The sequence below is a fragment of the Borostomias antarcticus genome, assembly GCF_949987555.1.
Source record: "Borostomias antarcticus genome assembly, chromosome: 5".
Taxonomy (NCBI): domain Eukaryota; kingdom Metazoa; phylum Chordata; class Actinopteri; order Stomiiformes; family Stomiidae; genus Borostomias; species Borostomias antarcticus.
Window position 1 is genome coordinate 30,911,697 of NC_140238.1, and position 18,978 is coordinate 30,930,674.

Consider the following 18,978-nt stretch of genomic DNA (forward strand, 5'->3'; position numbering starts at 1 on the left):
TCTGGTTTGGTTGAGACTAACATTTTTATTAATTACCTACATTTTTTCTTTCTATTCTTTATCCCATTTATTTGTCTTTGGGGAATTATAAGAGCAACAAACAGAAAAAGACTGGTGCCTGTGCAACACAGACACATTCTTGTCAGGCATTATCCCCTAATTTAACCCAAGTCCTAAACCCTAACCTTTAACCCTAAAATGAACCCTTAACACGCCCCATACACCTTTTAGAGACCGACATCTCCCCAAGTAGAACCAGGCAGGTTTGCGGCAAAACTTCTCCTTTATCAATCAATCAATCAATCAATCAATCAATCAATCAATCAATCAATCAATCAATCAATCAATCAAAGCTTTATTTGTATAGCGCATTTCATACCCAGAGGCAAAACAATGCGTTTTACAGAGAACAAGGGAGGTGGGCATACGACCCACCCCTACATATTCTAAAGCAAAAAAACAGTATCACCCGGGGGCCAGAAAAGTGAGCTGTAAAAATTCTTCCCTGACTCCTCTCAACAAGGCGATCGAGCAAGCTCCTGGAGTTTGTCTACCGGCTAAGAAAATGTATAAAGCAATAAATTACATTAAATTACATTTTCAGAGTAAGAGAGGCTAAAAACATCATAGGAGAGACATGGCAAACACTGGTGTATGTCTGTGTGTGCGTGAATGTGCCTGGGCCCAGATAGAGGCAGGGGTCAGGGGTAGGGAGGGGGTAGGAATGGGGAACGGACCTGGGTTAGGGTGAGGGGAAGGGGATCTGAGCCCAGGACTGGAGTATGTCTGTGTGTGTGTGAGTGTGCCTGGGTCCAGGTAGAGGCAGGGGTCGGGGTCTGATCTCTCTCTCTCTCTCTCTCTCTCTCTCTGTCTCTCTCTCTCTCTCTCTCTCTCTCTCTCTCCCCCAGAGTCGTGTCCCTGGTACCGTCATACCTTTGTGTGCTGCTCAGTGTGAGAGGATGTTCAACACCACACGCACCCCTGGAGAGGAAACTGGTAACACACACACACACACGCACACACACACACACACGCACACACACACACACACACACACACACACACACACTATATATATATAATAGTCTCTCTCTCTCTCTGTTTATTTATAACATATATTACGGTAAATGTGAGAACGGGAAATGTGAGCTTTTCCCGTGTAATGTGCACATTTCCCAACCTCTCGGGAAATGTAGGAGTACAACCGTATCCAAGACTTCTGCGCAACCGGGTGATGGAAGAGAAATGTCTGGATAGGCTAGCTTACCTTATAGCATAAATGTGGCACCAATGGGCTATATCCACTTACAACACTTGCTTCTCTATTTCCTGTCTTACACTATTGGATGAAATGATTATTCAGGTGTGCCTGATCATTGTGCTGCAGTCAGGCACACCTGATTAATCACTTCATCCAATAGTATAGGACAGGAAACGGAAGCATGTCTAATTTCAGGAAGTACTGGAGTTGTGCATATAACCCATTGTCTCAGAGGGGGCGAACCTGCTTTGTTAATCCACGTGGCTGTTCAAAAGACTTACCGTAGGCTACTTGTAGAATATTATTCGCATGGTGACAACTCGAGAAATGTGAACTGCGTTCACCTGATCTAATATGCGCACACATTCAAATAACGAACGTTGCATCTTTGTTTTAGGCTGCTGATGGAGCCATCAACATCATAACATAGGCCACTGTAACGTCTGGAGTCATGAATGAAGCACTTGAAACGGAGCTGTACTCTCCGGAGATTTATTATATTATTTATTCATTCAACAAAACATAAAAAAGCGTCGCATAACTGACGTTACACACAGAGTTTCTTCTTCTCTTTTAATGGCGGTTGGCAACCAGCTTAAAGGTGTCCTATTATGCTAATTTTCAACAATTTAATATACGTCTTTGGGGTCCCCAAAACATGTCTTTGAGTATTTTTGATGAAAATACCACTCAGAATAAGCGTTCTAGCATGCCTCTTTACCCCTCCGTTGACCACGAGATCCGATTGAGTGGATTGAGCATTTTTTTGTGCATGGCTGGCCAGCAGGAAAGCCATTTTAATCAATGATTTTATTATCAAGCAAAATCTTGATTTTATGACCAAGGAAACCTTGGTCATAAAAGGCAGTTGTTCTTATCGAGTCAACCCCTCCCAACTTCAGCTTTATGAGTGAGGCCAGAGTGCATAACAAAGGAGGTGGAGTTGCCATTTTGATTAATAACTCCCTCCAATGTAAGCAGATGTGTTATGGAATTTTTTGGCTCCTTTAAATATGTGGCTCTTCAGTTGAATTCCTCTTCTCGAGCCATATTTCTAATCATCTACAGGCCACTTAAATACTGTGAAAACTTTCTTGATGACTTTGCTGAACTGCTACCTATTATCTGTAATCTTGTTATAACACATTCCTTTTGAAGTGATGACAGACAGTCCGAGCCTCTCAAATGTTTCCCCCAAAGTAAGGCTATTCCTAACACATTCCTATTAAAGTGATATTAGACAGTTTCTTCATCTAAACACCGCTGGCTTCTACTATTACAGCGATTATTAAAATATACTGCACTAGTACAACGCTAGTACACAGCCGAAAAAGTTCTCACAGAGTTAAAAGTGCGACAGTAGCCCACTCTTTGGTGTGTGCGTCAATACTGTAACTTCCTGGGACAAGAACTATAACTCGGGCCCAGCGGGAGGCGATTGTCCGCCCTAGGCGAAATGACGACAGTGCGCCCCCGACAAGTTGTAACTTGTAACAAGTAACTCCCACAATGCCTGGCGAGAGTACAGCGCTCCATTGGCAAAGCAAATACGGAGTGTTTGTTATTCACTATTGGGAGTGAGTTGTTTAATTAGTTAGTTGTTCGTGAGTTTTGCTTGGATGTTTCTTGGCCAGACTTATAATTCTGCAGTTATTTATATATTTTATATTAAGCGAAGTTCCTTGAATAACAGGTTACTTTATAAGTACATGGTTTTCATAACAGTAGGCTTCATTATTTGAAATAAAACTAGGATATTTGTAGACATGTAGAAATGTTTTCTTGCTTGATTTACAATGTTTTTGCAAAAATATATTGAATAAAGGTAGCCTCGTTACATAGCCTAATGATGAATAGCCTGGGTGATAACGCATTTAAGTGCTTTGCTAAATGAAAAGAAAGAAAGGACCATCTATCTATCTATCTATCTATCTATCTATCTATCTATCTATCTATCTATCTATCTATCTATCTATCTATCTATCTATCTATCTATCTATCTATCTATCTATCTATCTATCTATCTATCTATCTATCTATCTATCTATCTATCTATCTATCTATCTATCTATCTATCTATCTATCTAATCTCTCTCTCTCTCTCTCTCTCTCTCTCTCTCTCTCTCTCTCTCAGACGTGCTGCAACACTGGCAGGACAGCGAGTTTGTGGCAGTGTACCACCGGGGGCGCTACTACAGGCTGTGGGTGTACACGGCTGGCAGGCTGCTCTCCCCCAGAGAGATTGAATATCAGATCCAGAGGATCCTGGATGACCCTTCACCTCCCCAGCCAGGGGAGGACAGACTGGGGGCCCTGACCGCCGGCGACAGGTGAGAGGGTTGTGTGTGTTTGTATGTGTGTGGGGTCTGTTTGTGTCTAGACTAGTCTGACTCAACAGATGTAGGTTTTGGCAATAAACCTTGTCATTCGTTGTCACACTGCCCAATCAGTGGCGAGACTGGCGACACAAATTAATTTGATTCGGGTTGAGAGATTCTCTCGGCACCAATCAGATTCGATCCAGACTATTTTGCAAGAGCACTGTCGCTGCGTCTGGGGCTGGCTTCGCCCAAGACGACTGTGATTGGTTTAAAGAAATACTTTGTTTTTTCCCCCCCCTATTGCAGAATGAATATTTTGAATATTTGCTAATAAACAAACTGTTTAAACATGTCTGTTGTTTATTTCCTGCCCCAGGGTACCGTGGTCTCGGATGAGGAAGCAGTATTTGAGCTCGGGTGTCAACAAGCGCTCACTGGACTGCATTGAGAGAGCCGCCTTCTTCGTAACCCTGGATGACGAGGAGCAAGGCATGATGGGAGAGGATCCGGTGGGGAATCTGGACCGTTACGCCAAGTCTCTCCTCCATGGAAAATGCTACGACAGGTGAGTTGTGTGTGTGTGTGTGTTTTGTGAATAGATCAATATGAATTCTGATCTAGACAATGTGTTGTATAACAGAGCATCCTCAATATTGAAACAGTCAAGTTAATCTGAATCAGATTCAGACTCCGAATGAGTCTCTAGCAGAGTCAGACTCAGAGAGTTGGAGAGTTAAGCCCATGGTTTACTTGCTTTTAACTCCACGTATGCATCTACCACACGTCCTGCGTGGCTATCACACGTTTGCTGCTCCTTCGGTTGGCTGTGCGGGTCCGCAGAAATGAACGTGCCGCCAAATACACGCTTGTCTATGCACACGCATTCTTAAACAGCAAGTATAACGCAGGCTTTAGTCTACCAGAGTCAGACTCAGAGAGTTAGTCTACCAGAGTCAGACTCAGAGAGTTAGTGTACCAGGGTCAGACTCAGAGAGTTAGTCTACCAGGGTCAGACTCAGAGAGTTAGTGTACCAGGGTCAGACTCAGAGAGTTAGTGTACCAGGGTCAGACTCAGAGAGTTAGTCTACTAGGGTCAGACTCAGAGAGTTAGTGTACCAGGGTCAGACTCAGAGAGTTAGTGTACCAGGGTCAGACTCAGAGAGTTAGTCTACCAGGGTCAGACTCAGAGAGTTAGTCTACCAGAGTCAGACTCCGACAGTTACTCCTCAATTCCACTGACTCCGGCTTCGGTGCGTTACGGTTACCGTACGGCAGCCAGAGTTGACCGCGGCCGTTCTAGACAATGATTGTGTTCCCACCAGATGCGGTGCGGTACGATTCAGAGAGTCCAGGTACTGGCTCTCCGTGGAGCTCTGGTAGACGTAGACAGCAGGTCAATTTTTGCCTAATGCCGCATCTGGGACGCATCAAGTAGAAGAAGAAATGGGTAGTTAGGTCCCACCCCCTGACGACCTGTCAGAATATCAAATAAAATGGTCGCTCCTGAAATACAACCGGTAAGTATGAAAGCCGCGTGGAAACCGTAACAAAACCTGACCGCATTCGGAACGCCCCGCAAACGGAGTCAGTGGGATTGAGTCAGACAGAGAGTTAGTCTTCCAGCGTCAGACTGAGAGAGTTAGTCTACCAGAGTAAGACTCAAAGAGTTAGTCTACCAGAGTCAGACTCAGAGAGTTAGGTCTGGTTCATAGTCAACTCAAGCTACGCTGACGCGGCTGTGAACGCGGCTCTACGCAAGTAGTTCACTCACGCGGGGGTCGCTGCCTTGCGTCAGCGCCCCTATTGAAATAGCACTTGCGACGCGCGTAAAGTTACACATTTCTGCACGACACACGTTGCTATGCAAGGACGCGTCAACGTCACCTTGTGTAGCCTTGCGTAGCTCGCGCTAGCGTAGCTTGCGTTGACTATGAATGGGCCCTTAAACCTCATTCACACATGCAGTCTATCCCTGGAATTCTCAGAAACACTGCATGGAGACATCATGGAGTCGTGTGAATGGGAGGGAGCAGGGATCTATACTCCGGGAAATCTGTACCACCAATTTCCCACCTCAAGACCTAGTGACATTCCGGGGAAAATTGTGTTGTGAATGAAGCATTAAAAGCAGTAAAGGATTACATCCATCTGATGAAAGATGCTTTCACGTGGAGTGAGTGAACCAATCACCAATCGACTACTCTTTTGAATCCGCGATTTGTTTACGGTTGCCTTGCTGATGTTTTTACATTTGTTTTTGCGGGTGATTTGATAACTACTGTACAAGCAATACAAGGTCTTCTTCTGTTGGGTTTTATCCATCGTTTATCCAGCATGGGTCAACGCAGAGGGGAATTTTCCTAAGGGGATTAATAAAGTGTAAATGATTATTAGCTCATCTGAATCTGAATCTTCCTAGGAAGTCTGACTTCCCGCGCATGAAAAATCATCAAAATGTCCACATCGGTCGAGTCCTATGCCAAAGGTCTGCAACTGGCATTGTGGACCAATTGTCCTGATGGTGGCGCTACAGCAACTGTCTAAAGTTTAAAACGTAAAAAAATCATAACAAATCAGCCGTACCGGGTCCCGGCAGAGACCCTTATGTATTGGCATTTGTCTCCTCCTCTTCTTCCTCCTTCTTCCTCTTCCTCTGCAAAATGCCCGGCACTGACTCCGTCCAAGTAGCCTAAATCGCACTTTATGTGCCTGGTATGTTACCGACAGCTCGCATGAATGCAGGACTTGTTAGCAATACTTAAAGTGGTAAGATGTGGTCAGTGACCAATCAAAGGCCTAATCAGCCTCCCCGCACAGCCCACTATCTGTGCGGGCCAATCATCCTCCGCGCTCAAAATCCACGAGTCTTCCCATTGGTGTCCACGGATATTATTGTTTTTTTCCCCTAGAAGTTCTCAGTGCAGTGCTCAGATTTAACAGGGTCAGACTCAGAAAGGCCTTCACATCTTACTCTGATAGTGGAGGAAATCCCCGCTTAACCCCCTTATTGCACAACTGTCAGAATGTGACTTCCTTATTACGAATGTGCAGTGGTCAGCAGGCACACAGACACATGCACAGAAGTCGCATGCACACACACACATGTACATACGCACACACTAATTCTGTACAACTGTTGTAGGTGCTTATTTTAAATGTTTCATTTTTATCTTTCCTTCTCTCTCTCTCTGTCTCTCTCTCCCTCTCTCTCTCTCAGGTGGTTTGATAAGTCTTTCTCCATAGTGGTGTACAAGAATGGAAAGAGTGGGCTGAATGCAGAACATTCGTGGGCCGATGCCCCCACTGTGGCACATCTGTGGGAGGTGGGTGTTTGCCTGTGTGTGTGTGTTAGTTTGTATGTGTGTGTGTGTGTTAGTTTGTATGTGTGTGTGTGGGGGTGTTTGCCTTTGTGTATGTGTTAGTTTGTATGTGTGTGGGGGTGTATGCCTCTGTGTATGTGTTAGTTTGTGTATGTGTTAGTTTGTATGTGTGTGTGGGGGTGTATGCCTCTGTGTATGTGTTAGTTTGTGTATGTGTTTGTATGTGTGTGTGGGGGTGTATGCCTCTGTGTATGTGTTAGTTTGTATGTGTGTGTGGGTGTATGCCTCTGTGTATGTGTTAGTTTGTGTATATGTTAGTTTGTATGTGTGTGTGGGTGTATGCCTCTGCGTATGTATTAGTTTGTATGTGTGTGTGGGTGTATGCCTCTGTGTATGTGTTAGTTTGTATGTGTGTGTGGGGGTGTATGCCTCTGTGTATGTGTTAGTTTGTATGTGTGTGTGGGGGTGTATGCCTCTGTGTATGTGCTAGTTTGTATGTGTGTGTGGGTGTTTGCCTCTGTGTGTGTGTTAGTTTGTATGTGTGTGTGGGGGTGTATGCCTCTGTGTATATGTTAGTTTGTATGTGTGTGTGGGGGTGTATGCCTCTGCGTATGTGTTAGTTTGTATGTGTGTGTGGGTGTATGCCTCTGTATGTGTTAGTTTGTATGTGTGTGTGGGGGTGTATGCCTCTGTGTATGTGCTAGTTTGTATGTGTGTGTGGGTGTTTGCCTCTGTGTGTGTGTTAGTTTGTATGTGTGTGTATCACCGATTAATGGTTTGTGAGTTTTGGAGAATAAAAAGAGAAATGGAGTATTGAACTTGGGAGGTCCCTGCCTAATGAGCACATAAATCAATAAACTACAAATGGTGCTCAGAGAGCACAGACCTCCACTCATGAATGCATTTTGTGGTGACGTAGTTTCACCCTAAGTAACCCCTGGTCTAGGGCGTTTCTTATACTGGACTAGCAGTGTGCAGGCGGTGTGAAGATGCTCAAGAATAGGGCCTTGTGGTAGAGGTCTTCTCGGGTCTAAAATGTGGACCCGAAACCGAGATGGACCCGAGACATTCGTTCCGAGATCCAACTGGATCCGATCATTCAAAAAAAAATAAAAAAAGATGTACTATACCGGACCCGATTTTGTCCCGAGATATTAGAGGCCGAACCCGAGAGCAGGAGTAGGACAGAGACCCGAGACCCGAGTCGGATCGGGTATTTTACGGATCCAACAGGCAGTAGCAAGTAGCAGTAGCATTTATCAATGGCTTAGGCTGTCACGGCCGTTTGGCTTGCCTGCTGTTGCATCACAGCTGGATGGAATGGCGAATTATCCTCTCACTCAACAGGATCAATCGCTGTTTTGTCAGGCTGTGATGTGGCAGCATGGAAATGAAACGGCCCTGAATAAATAAGGCTACACACAACCACGAAATTCAAAACAAATAGCGTACACTTTTATTTAGAACTTAGGCAAGTTGATACATCAGCCAAGCTTTTAACTTCCTCCGTATATTCATTGTCTTTCATCTTATTTTTCACGTCAGTCAGAGACAAGGTTGGCTACCGGTGGCTGCCATATTTACATGTCTCCGCTCGCGTCGCGCCCGGGGTCTCACTCAATTCGCCTCATGCGTTTCTCTCGGTTATTACACATAATGATAAACAGACCCGGGACCCGAGGATCCGTCCGAAACCCAATTGACCATAATAAAAGCGTGGAAATGTGGACCCGGACCCGTACGGGTCTCGGGTCTGGTTCGGGTCCTCTCGGATTTACCCGACCCGTGAAGGCATAGAATGCCCCTACCTTGTGGGGCATAGAATCTCCTAGAAGCGTCTATTGCTGACCGCTAGCAAGCAGTAAACAAGCTGACCAGACACACAAGTTCTGAAGAAGACAGGTGCTGGTACTGAACTTGAAACACGATCATCTACAATGTCCCGTCGCTAAGGCAACGGTCTCATTCTGACTTGACCAGGTTGCTATATCTAGAGCGATTACAATCGCGTGTGTGTGTGTGTGTGTGTGTGTGTGTGTGTGTGTGTGTGTGTGTGTGTGTGTGTGTGTGTGTGTGTGTGTGTGTGTGTGTGTGTGTGTGTGTGTGTGTGTGTGTGTGTGTGTGTTTGCATGCTGTGCTTGTATGCCTCCGTCTGGGTGCCTGTATTTAAAGGCTGTTGTCTGCCCCTGCAGTTCACCCTGGCCACAGACACCTTCCAGCTGGGCTACACTGAGGACGGCCACTGCAAAGGGGAGGTGGAGCGCTCCCTGCCCCCTCCTCAGAGACTGACCTGGGACATCCCTCTGGAGGTGACTGTGTGTGTGTGTGTGTGTGTGTGTGTGTCTGTGTCTGTGTGTCTGTGTGTGTGTGTGTGTGTGTGTGTGTGTGTGTGTCTGTGTGTGTGTGTGTGTGTGTGTCTGTGTCTGTGTCTGTGTGTGTCTGTGAGTGTAGTCTGTGTGTGTGTGTGTCCGTGTGTGTCTGTGAGTGTAAGAGTATCAAGTCAATTTTAGTTGTCCTCCAACATGCAGAAATCTGATTGCAACACATGCTGACTCAAGAGGAAGTGCAGCTTAATCAGTGCCCGATGGCAAAAATGCTCTTCTGGATGAATGGGCCATCCCAAAGACACACTCCAAAATCTTGTAGAAAGCCTTCCCAGAAGAGTGGAAGCTGTTATAGCTGCAAAGGGGGAACCAACTCCATATGAATGCCTATGAATTTAGTATGGGATGTCATAAAAGCTCCTGTAGGTGTAATGTGTACGTCTCCCAATACTTTTGTCCATGAATTTGAATCACATTGGGTATTTTAGTGTGGTTTATTGAAACCCAAAGCGAAATGGATTCAATTCAGACAACTTTGACATAGAAACATAAAACTCCTCCCAAGCGACTAACATTTCATGTTATTATTTATATCTCCTCCTGCATAGCCTAAATGTTTGTTTCTTTTTCACTCCAACTCTATGCTCATTCATCCACTCACACCCAGTCCGTTTTTTTTATACTGTCACTGTGGAACATCTGATTGGCTTGGGAAGCCACACCCCTTCAATGCACACAACTCCACTGACTTCTTGATACTGAGTGAGCGAATTACCAAAATATATGAGTTTCATAGACCTTTTTGTTTGTTAGAACTAGGCCTACCTACTGTAGAATTAGATGCGTTAGTATGCAGAGCTCTGCTGACCTGTCCTCTTTTCTGAGTTTGTTATAATCTCAGTTTTAAGGAGATCTGGCTCTTTCATTTTCTGTTTGAGTCTAGTGTGCTGATGTCATAGGGACCATTTCCTGTAGTACTGGAGCAGATTGTAGCAGCCAGATAGGCAGGGAAAGTTCCTTGCTGCCCCTGCGTCACCACTGAGCAGGCATGAGACTGGAACGCATGGGGCTCACACCTTTGGAAATGTTGTACTATCCTGTCTTTAAACTATCCTGTCTTGTCCCTCTCCTCTCATGTTGTCTCAATGCTATGCATCACGACTGAAAGCAAATTCCTAGTACTGTATGTTGCGTCGTGGACATTTCTGTGACAAAGTATTGTTCAGGAGAGAGTTGAATGCCAACGTTCTAAGTTTAACAAAGTTTATTACACAAAAGCACGCAAGCAGCACAATAGCTACGTGCAATACGTACAAACAGCACAATAACATACACACAACCCCAATAACCCGTCTCGAGAAGGGGACCGTCAAATGTCAGTTGCTTCATGCACACAGCAGTCTGCAATGTGAGAAATGGCCGCACAGACCTGCGGTTACAGTAAGCTTTATACAGTCACCCTCGTTCACACTCTTTTTCCAGTCACACGTCAAATCCATCAACAAATCCACCTTTTTCTACCTCAAAAACATTTCCAGACTTCGGCCATCAGTCTGACACCATCTGCTACGCTACACCACTAGCCTATGGCTCAATTTACTCTAAGGCCTAGTGGAGTGGCCAGCTCAGTGGCCTTGTGGTAAGGGGGTCCGCCCTGAGACTGAGAGGTCGTGAGTTCGATCCCCGGCCGAGTCATACCAAAGACTATTTAAAAAATGGTCTCCGATGTCTCCCTGCTTGGCACTAAGCATCAAGGGTTGTATTGGGGGTGAGTCCCTGCGACATACTAGCATCATGTCCAGGGGGTGTACTTGTACATCAAGTAGCTTCACGCTAAGGAAACAGGAGATAGGCTCCTGCCCTATGGGCCAATAGGCTCGAGAACCAGTTCTCAAGGCTACTTACTTACTAGTGGAGTGGTATAATCCGCTAACTACGGTATTATATTACCCTGTACACCAGTAGGCCGTGGAAGTGTAAACCTACCTGGCTCCTGCCATGTGTGCAGCTAACCCTGGCTAGGGGACCGTGGTTGGAAGCACTCACTGGAGGACCGTCGCGTTATTAATTAATAATAATTAATTACTTAATTAGTCGAAACAATTAAGTCAGACAAAAAGTCAAACCGTTAGAAGCTTCCATACAATGGCACAGATGGATTGTGATTAAATCAGAGAAGGATAAACTAAATATAAACATAAACAAAATCATAAACACACTGAAGCATTTTACAGGAAACACGACAGGGCTCTTTCCTCATTTAAACCACTGGGTTCCGTGTCCAGACAATGTATCCAAAAGCATTCTCTTTGGAGGAGTAACTTCTCCCTGTCTCCACCCCTAGGTGGGGTACTGACCGTTTCAATACCCATGTATCTAAGGACTAGCCACTGAGGATTTGACGTTCCTGTCTGTCAGGAAATCGGTGATCCACCGATAGATGAAGTCAGGCAGACTCTGCTGGCTTTAAAGAATCAAATTGGCTGAAAACGGGATGAAATCAGACATAAAACTGTAGAAAAATGAAGGTGAAATACTAACAAACCCCCGTGTTCTCTTGTCTCCTCCAGGTTCAGGAGCAGGTGTCCATCTCTCTGGCGCTGGCCCAGACCCTAGCAGACGATGTGGACTGCCACGTGTTCCCCTTCAGGGACTTTGGGAAGGGGAGGATTAAGAAGCTGAGGATCAGCCCTGATGCCTTCATTCAGCTGGCCCTGCAGCTGGCGTACTCCCGGGTGAGAACTGGCTCTCTGAGGCCCTGACTGACACTTTTTTAGTTGTTTTGTTGTTTTTTCAAGGCAGGTTCTCTCAGGCGAGGATTTCTGAGAGAACCTAAAGGGCAACAAAGCTGCTTTCACACCGCTAAAACACTGTGTTTAATGAGTTTGTCCTTTTGGCTAACCTACCGTATATCCTGTGAGTCAGACTAATGGAGTATTAACAGCTGTGGTGCAGGCGAGCACCCACCTAACGAGCCCACGCGTGCACATATTTGTGGACCGAGCCGTCCGCGTTTGAGCCTGTCCCGGATGTGCGCGTGCACACGGCCAAAACAAAACTTTGCGCGAAGCCAGCTTGCCGCACACTAAAGACACAGGGTTTGGACTGGGGTGTGCGGGGTGGGGGTGGGGGGGGGGGGTCCCAACAGCATCGAACCCCCCCCCCACTGGCTCCAACACGAGGGGGACAAAACAGAGCCGCCTGAAGATGGCCGCACATTCACCTCCATTCATTTGGATTTGGGCTCAGGAGCCAAAATGTCACTTTTAGATAGACAGACAGATGGATAGATTGATTAGATAGATGGTTCAAATCCTGGGCTGTTGAAATGAAAGGTGTGGGCGGGAACGTACAGTGACGTTTACATAATATTCCTTCTTTCCCCCCCCCCCATCCCCTATGTCCCCCTCTCCGCTCCCCCGTCTTCCAGGACAGGAAGGGCTTCTGTCTGACCTATGAGGCGTCCATGACCCGGCTGTTCCGCGAGGGCCGGACAGAGACGGTGCGATCCTGTTCCAATGAGAGCTGCGCCTTTGTCAAAGCCCTGGAGAGCGGCGAGGTACCGTATTATTCTCTTTTAATCCAGTCCGTGTCGATCTCCACTCACGACCGCTCTCTGTTATTTCTTTTGAAATAAAGACATGCAACGTATGAATGTGAATGAATGTTGGCGGTGGTCGGAGGTGCCGTAGGCGCTGGCAGCTGTGGCTACAGATGTAGCTGACCACCACCGGTATGACTGTGTCTGAATGAATACTGGACTCTGTAAAGCCCTCAAGCGCTCTGGGTATCATGAAGGGCGCTATATAAATCCAACTTGATTGACTTGATCCAGACACAGGTGGGATAACTGTCCAGGGCTGAGTTTCCCAGAGGCATCGTAGCGCTACGTTCATCGTAAGCTATGGCGTTCATCATAGCGCTACGATGAACGTAGCGCTACGATGCCTCTGGGAAACTCAGCCCAGGCCTGTGGTTTTCAAACTTTTTGTGCCCAACGGCACACCAAAGAGCAAGCTAAAATCTCAAGGCACACTTTCATATCCGTGCAACAAAGAGGCTCCTTTCTCTGCTCCTCCTCGGGTGGAGGAAATTCAGTGAGCAGTGTGTTATAGATAGATTGTCCCCATGTGGAAAATGGTTTGCAGCATTATGGAGTTCTGTGGCATTTTAACAACGGTTTTTAAACCTTTTTTAGGTTTTGTTGAACAACATTTCCATTGGAAGCAAGAGAGTACTGTTTCTTGTTCTTTAATTTGCTTGCCTGTGTAAAATTGGCATTCCTTTCCTTTTGAAGCCCTTCAATTATTGAGATTCATTAAAAAATTGCTTTAAGAAAAGACACTTCAGCATGAATGCTGCGTTATGTTTAGGCCTGCCCACGGACTGAGCACTTGAGCAACAACACAGTCGTAATCACATAATCACATTCTTTCAATTTCTTGAACTCATTAAAATGTCAAGGTTGAAATACCTCTCACCTCTGACATGACTATCCTGCAGGTAGTCTACTAACTCTCATGCTCATGCTACTGTTGTCATAACGTCACCCGTCATATTATTTTTCCCCTCTCATCTCCGATCCAGTGTTCTGGGCTAGTATTGGCATGATACCAATGCCATGGTTTGGAAAACAACTTTTTGTATAGTTGTAGACTATATTGCACTAATAATATCTGGTTGTCACAATCCCACGGCACACCTGAACTTCACGAAGCGACACACCATTTGAGAACCACTGGTCATGGCCTTCATCTCCTGCCAAACCAGTTTTGTGGTATATATATAGGACATTCGACCCGGGAAACATGTTCAAAGAGGAGGATCCTGTTTCCCCTATAATCTACTCATCTGTCTCCCGAGGCCATGTTAAACCCCATGACAGCTCTATTAGAGCCTGAGGCATTGACATTGGGGCGTGAGAAATGTCACAGTACTTTCACCCCACTTGCTCTAAACTGTTAGTGTGTCTCACAGGGGGTGGAGAATTGCAAGCGGCTTTTCCGATTGGCTAGCGAGAAGCACCAGAACCTCTATAGATTGGCCATGACCGGATCGGGCATCGACAGGCACCTGTTTTGCCTATATGTGGTCTCCAAATATCTGGGGGTGGACTCACCTTTCCTGAAAGAGGTACGTTTCCGGGGCTTATGTTCTGGTAGGTTGGGTTTGTTTGTTTGTTTATTGTTTATTTGATAGGGACAGTGTACATTAACGAATGTACCAGAATTAGCCAAGACGGCTAGTTTTCATCTGCAGTCCTAGCTTTAAAAAGGAGAAACAGGCATTGGTCAAATTACATTGCATTACATACAAATGGTTAGCACATCAGCATAAAAACAATATACAGTTAATAAAAGGCATCATCATATAAATAATAGCCTATAGGCCTACATTTAATACAAATACAGGGTCAGTGCTACAAATGTGGATGTTAGGGCTTAGGTAGTCTCAAAGCCAGACCCATGAGATTTCTCTCGCTGATACACTTCGTAAGCTACGGCAACTACGTTACTGCATGCTGCAGATCTCTCTATGGGTCGGGGACACGTCATGCGAAAACCTAGTGTTCAAATCCTGGCAATTCATTGGTGGCGCCGGAATCCCGCCGACACGAATCAGTAACGACTTTCGCAATCAGGCGCTTCCACCCATAGATATGCCCCGCCCATCTAACCTGGGCTAGCGTCTCTCATTTGCTGCTACGACCTGTCACTCTTTCAATGTTGACCCCTAGACACGCCCTCAGAACACCAGCTTGGGCGACGAAGTGGCACAGACTCTTATGTACTGTAGTATGCACTGTAGTATGCACTATAGTATGCACTGTAGTATGCACAACGCGGCGATTCAACGTAATATTTGAATCTGAAGAGAGACTAGGGCTCAGGAAACATGCTAAAACACGCTGTCTCCAGCATCTCCTGCCTGTCTTTCCTCATTTCTTAGGCTAGCCGGTGACATCTTTGTACCATTTAAAACACTCTCTTGCTTCATGACCATATGACCATAGAATCTTTGTCCCCTCCAATCAGGTGCTGTCGGAACCGTGGCGTCTGTCAACCAGTCAGACTCCTGTTCAGCAGATGGAGCTCTTTGACCTGAAGAACCACCCGGAGTTCATCTCTCTGGGGGGAGGATTCGGGCCTGTGAGTAGCCTGACTGATGACTGTGTTTACTACAGTATGCACTACACACACATGTGTTTACTACAGTATGCACTATACAGTATGCACTACACACACATGTGTTTACTACAGTATGCACTATACAGTATGCACTACACACACATCAACACGCCTTAAGATACAGGTATGTTACACATCCGTATTGAAATTGATGATCACCCGGCCCGTCGTCGACTATCCCTTTCACGTACTGTACAACACACACACACTAAGCACTAAGCACTAAGCACCTTGCCTATCCCCACCTCACCCCACTCATCTGGTAATGAAATTGTTCACTGTATCACGTTAGACCTGGTATAGTACTCTACTGACCTCTCTCTCTCTCTGTGTCAGGTGGCAGATGACGGGTATGGAGTGTCCTATATCATCGTTGGAGAAGACATGATCAACTTCCATGTGTCTTGCAAACACTCGTGCTCTGAGACGGTTAGTCTCTAACTATGATGGCAGCGCACTATTAATTGTTACTGTGTAACTAGCTATACGAATATGAAAACTGTACCATAAAATAAGGGATCTAATTTCACTGCAGAATATTGGAAATCAATTGCCCAACACGAGTTTCGGGGGTAAAAACTATCTCTAGTGTCTAGCAGTGTCAGGGCTTGTTGCATTGCCATGCTTATCTGCCTTAACAGAAGCATTGTGTGATTAATGCCGGGCTCACACTACAGGATATTTTAAATCCTAACCGATTTCGAAATGAAGGAGAATCTTAACATACGTTCTTCTCGCGAATCTCAAACATGCACACATGACAAGATTTGAAAATAACATCACACACTACAGGATCTTATCGTGCCCGAGGGAGCAACGAACCACTCGTCTTGCCTTCCCGCTTGTAAAGTAGTGACGTACTGTAATAATCTTAAATATCAAACATGTTTGATATTATCGGGGCAGCCCCGATAGGTCTGTGAGACGATTGGGAGGTATAAAATTCGATCTGTAAACCCCTCACATTACAATATCATCTGGGCCGAACATTGGTACCTACCAACGTTCTAGACCAGATTTCTCCTCCGATTTTCGGGAGGGCTGAATCGGGGATAAATGGTTCCAAAAATCCTGTGGTGTGAGCCCGGCATAACTCATTTATACTGTATTGTTTGTTCAACCGATGTTTGTCTCTCTCTCTCACTCCCTCCCTCTCTCTCTCTCTCCCTCTCTCTCTCCCCTTCTTTCTCCCTCTCTCTCTCCCCCTCTCTCTCCCTCCCTCTCTCTCTCTCTTCTCCCTCTCTCTCTATCTCTCTCTCCCCCTATCTCTCCCTCGCTCTCTCTCCCTCTCTCTCTCTCTCCCTCTCTCTCTCCCTCTAACCCTCCCCCTCTCTCTCCCCCCCTCTCTCTCTCCCTCTAACCCTCCCTCGCTCTCTCCCTCTCTCTCTCTCCCTCCCTCTCCCCCCCTCTCTCTCTCTCCCTCTAACCCTCCCTCGCTCTCTCTCTCGCTCCCTCCCTCTCTCTCTCTCTCTCTCTCTCCCTCTAACCCTCTCTCTCCCCCCCCCCTCTCTCTCTCTCTCTCTCTCTCCCCCCCCCCTCTCTCTCTCTCTCTCTCTCTCTCCCCCCCCTCTCTCTCTCCCTCTAACCCTCCCTCGCTCTCTCTCTCCCTCTCTCTCTCTCCCTCCCTCTCTCTCTCTCTCTCTCTCTCTCTCCCTCTCTAGGACTCACACAGATTTGGCGCCCAGATCAGCCGGGCTCTGCTGGATATCCAGTCTTTGTTCTCCGAGGCCAAAGCTCCAGCCCTCAGCACAGACGCCCCCCAGGCTAAGAAACACAACTGAGAACTTACAGTACTAGACCTGCTATCCCACTACTGAGCTGCCCCCAACCTGGCCTGGTTTATGCTGCACTGCCCTGGGAGGTATCCATCATAAGAGTGCTACAGTTTTCATAATAAGTGTTAAACAGGTATTGAGGACACATCAAGCCTAGTCCTAACGTGGGTTGGTTGGGTCAGTTTGGAAGGTAGCCTGGGTGAGAGGGGTATTTTATGAGAAGCTGCTCTGGACAGACAAGGCATATCATATGAAAGATTTGAAGCTGAAACATGATAAATGGGTAATGGTGACTCTTTCTGAAAGATGGAGAATGGAGAAAGAGGGACTAGAAACCATGAGGATGGACATTTAAGAAGTGCAATTCTGATGATGGATGTGTGGAGTGAGAATGGGAGTGAGAGAGTGATGAATCTATGAAAGTGTTGGGAAACGGTACACACTGCTTAAATCTTAACATTGGAGAGTTACTATAACAGGATGGAGAGAAGTACAAACAGTCTGTTTTCCTTTTCTTGAGAAATTCTTCCTCACACAAATTTTTTTTTTATCACGGCCATTTTGAATGTGAACTCATTTGAACTGACATTTGAAGAGTCAGTATACTTTTGGATGTGTTCTGTATTTCCTCTTGTTTTAGTTCTCCCCTGTGAGATAAGCAAAACCAATTACGTTTTTAGTATTTCTGACTTAGGTTTGATTTGATCCAGCCGAGTCATGAGTTTTGGTTTGTTAATTTATATAGCTCTCAAGTTTACTTCTTGAGTCTTTCAGCTCAGAATAAAGCAGCAGATCAAGGAAGAGGAAGCCAGAGGAATAGACGATCCTCCTTCATAGGAGGGTCTATGAGTGGGTCTGGTGAATCTGTGCCTCCATTTTGAGGAACATCCTCCATCCTGCTTCAGTCAAAATAATAATTTAGTAAAAATGAGTGTTAGTTTGAGCAGCAGCAGCTGTGGCATCTTGGGAAAGGGTGAGCTACAGAAAACACTGTGAGTGGTGGGAGGATCTTCTTATGTGTTATCTGACCATTAGTCTGGCCATGTGATACTCTGTTTGGTGAATAGGCATTGCAAAGCCTTGAGCAGGATTAATCTAATCAATGTTTACGTCTCAGTTTTAATAGGTTGGCTAGTAGTCAATATGCTGAAATAATATGTCAACCATTTGCATCTTAAGACTTGTATTAAATTTGACTGTGAAGTGACTTTAACTATTGGTGATGGTAATAAAGTACATTCATGGCCCAGTGGCTTATTGTGGTTGAATAATAGACAAATCTGCATAAGATTATGCAAATTATTCATAATTTGTCCGACAGGAAACAGTTGATTTGTCCGACAGGAAACGGTACGGAACCTCAAATAGGAACTAAACACCAGCTCTCTCACGAAGAAAGCACAGCAGAGGCTGTACTTCCTGAGCAAGGCAGCTGAAGGAATTCAGTCTACCAAAGGAAATGATGGTACTCTTCTACACCTCCATAATTGAGTCCATCCCCTCCTCCATCACCATCTCCCGCTACTTCCAAGGACAGGGAAAGACTGCAGCGCGTCGTCCGATCCGCTGAGAAGGTGATCGGCTGCAACTTGCCCTCCCTCCTGGTCCTGCACAACTCCAAGACCCTGAAGCGGGCCAGGTAGATTGCAGCCGGCCCCTCCCACCGCGGCCATAATCTCTTAAGCTCCTCTCAGGCAGGAGGCTGCGGTCCATCAGGACCACGCCTGCACGCCACAGTGACAGCTTCTTCCCCACGGCCACCAGCCTCTTCAACAAGGCTTGTGTCCCC

At 45.9% G+C, this 18,978-nt stretch overlaps 1 protein-coding gene across 1 annotated transcript in view; it reads left to right on the forward strand.

Moving 5' to 3' along the window:
- cpt1a2b (carnitine palmitoyltransferase 1A2b) overlaps nt 1–17,195 on the forward strand; it is a gene marked incomplete at both ends in the record, with an annotated part of 25,011 nt that extends 7,816 nt beyond the window's left edge. The window contains 11 exons of the mRNA XM_084439095.1: nt 909–996; nt 3,396–3,591; nt 3,959–4,147; nt 6,800–6,905; nt 9,095–9,211; nt 11,797–11,961; nt 12,657–12,785; nt 14,204–14,359; nt 15,262–15,375; nt 15,751–15,843; nt 17,076–17,195. Coding sequence (XP_084295221.1) covers nt 909–996; nt 3,396–3,591; nt 3,959–4,147; nt 6,800–6,905; nt 9,095–9,211; nt 11,797–11,961; nt 12,657–12,785; nt 14,204–14,359; nt 15,262–15,375; nt 15,751–15,843; nt 17,076–17,195 — 1,473 coding nt within the window. The remainder of the gene's footprint in view (nt 1–908; nt 997–3,395; nt 3,592–3,958; nt 4,148–6,799; nt 6,906–9,094; nt 9,212–11,796; nt 11,962–12,656; nt 12,786–14,203; nt 14,360–15,261; nt 15,376–15,750; nt 15,844–17,075) is intronic.
- Nucleotides 17,196–18,978: the final 1,783 nt, after the last annotated feature.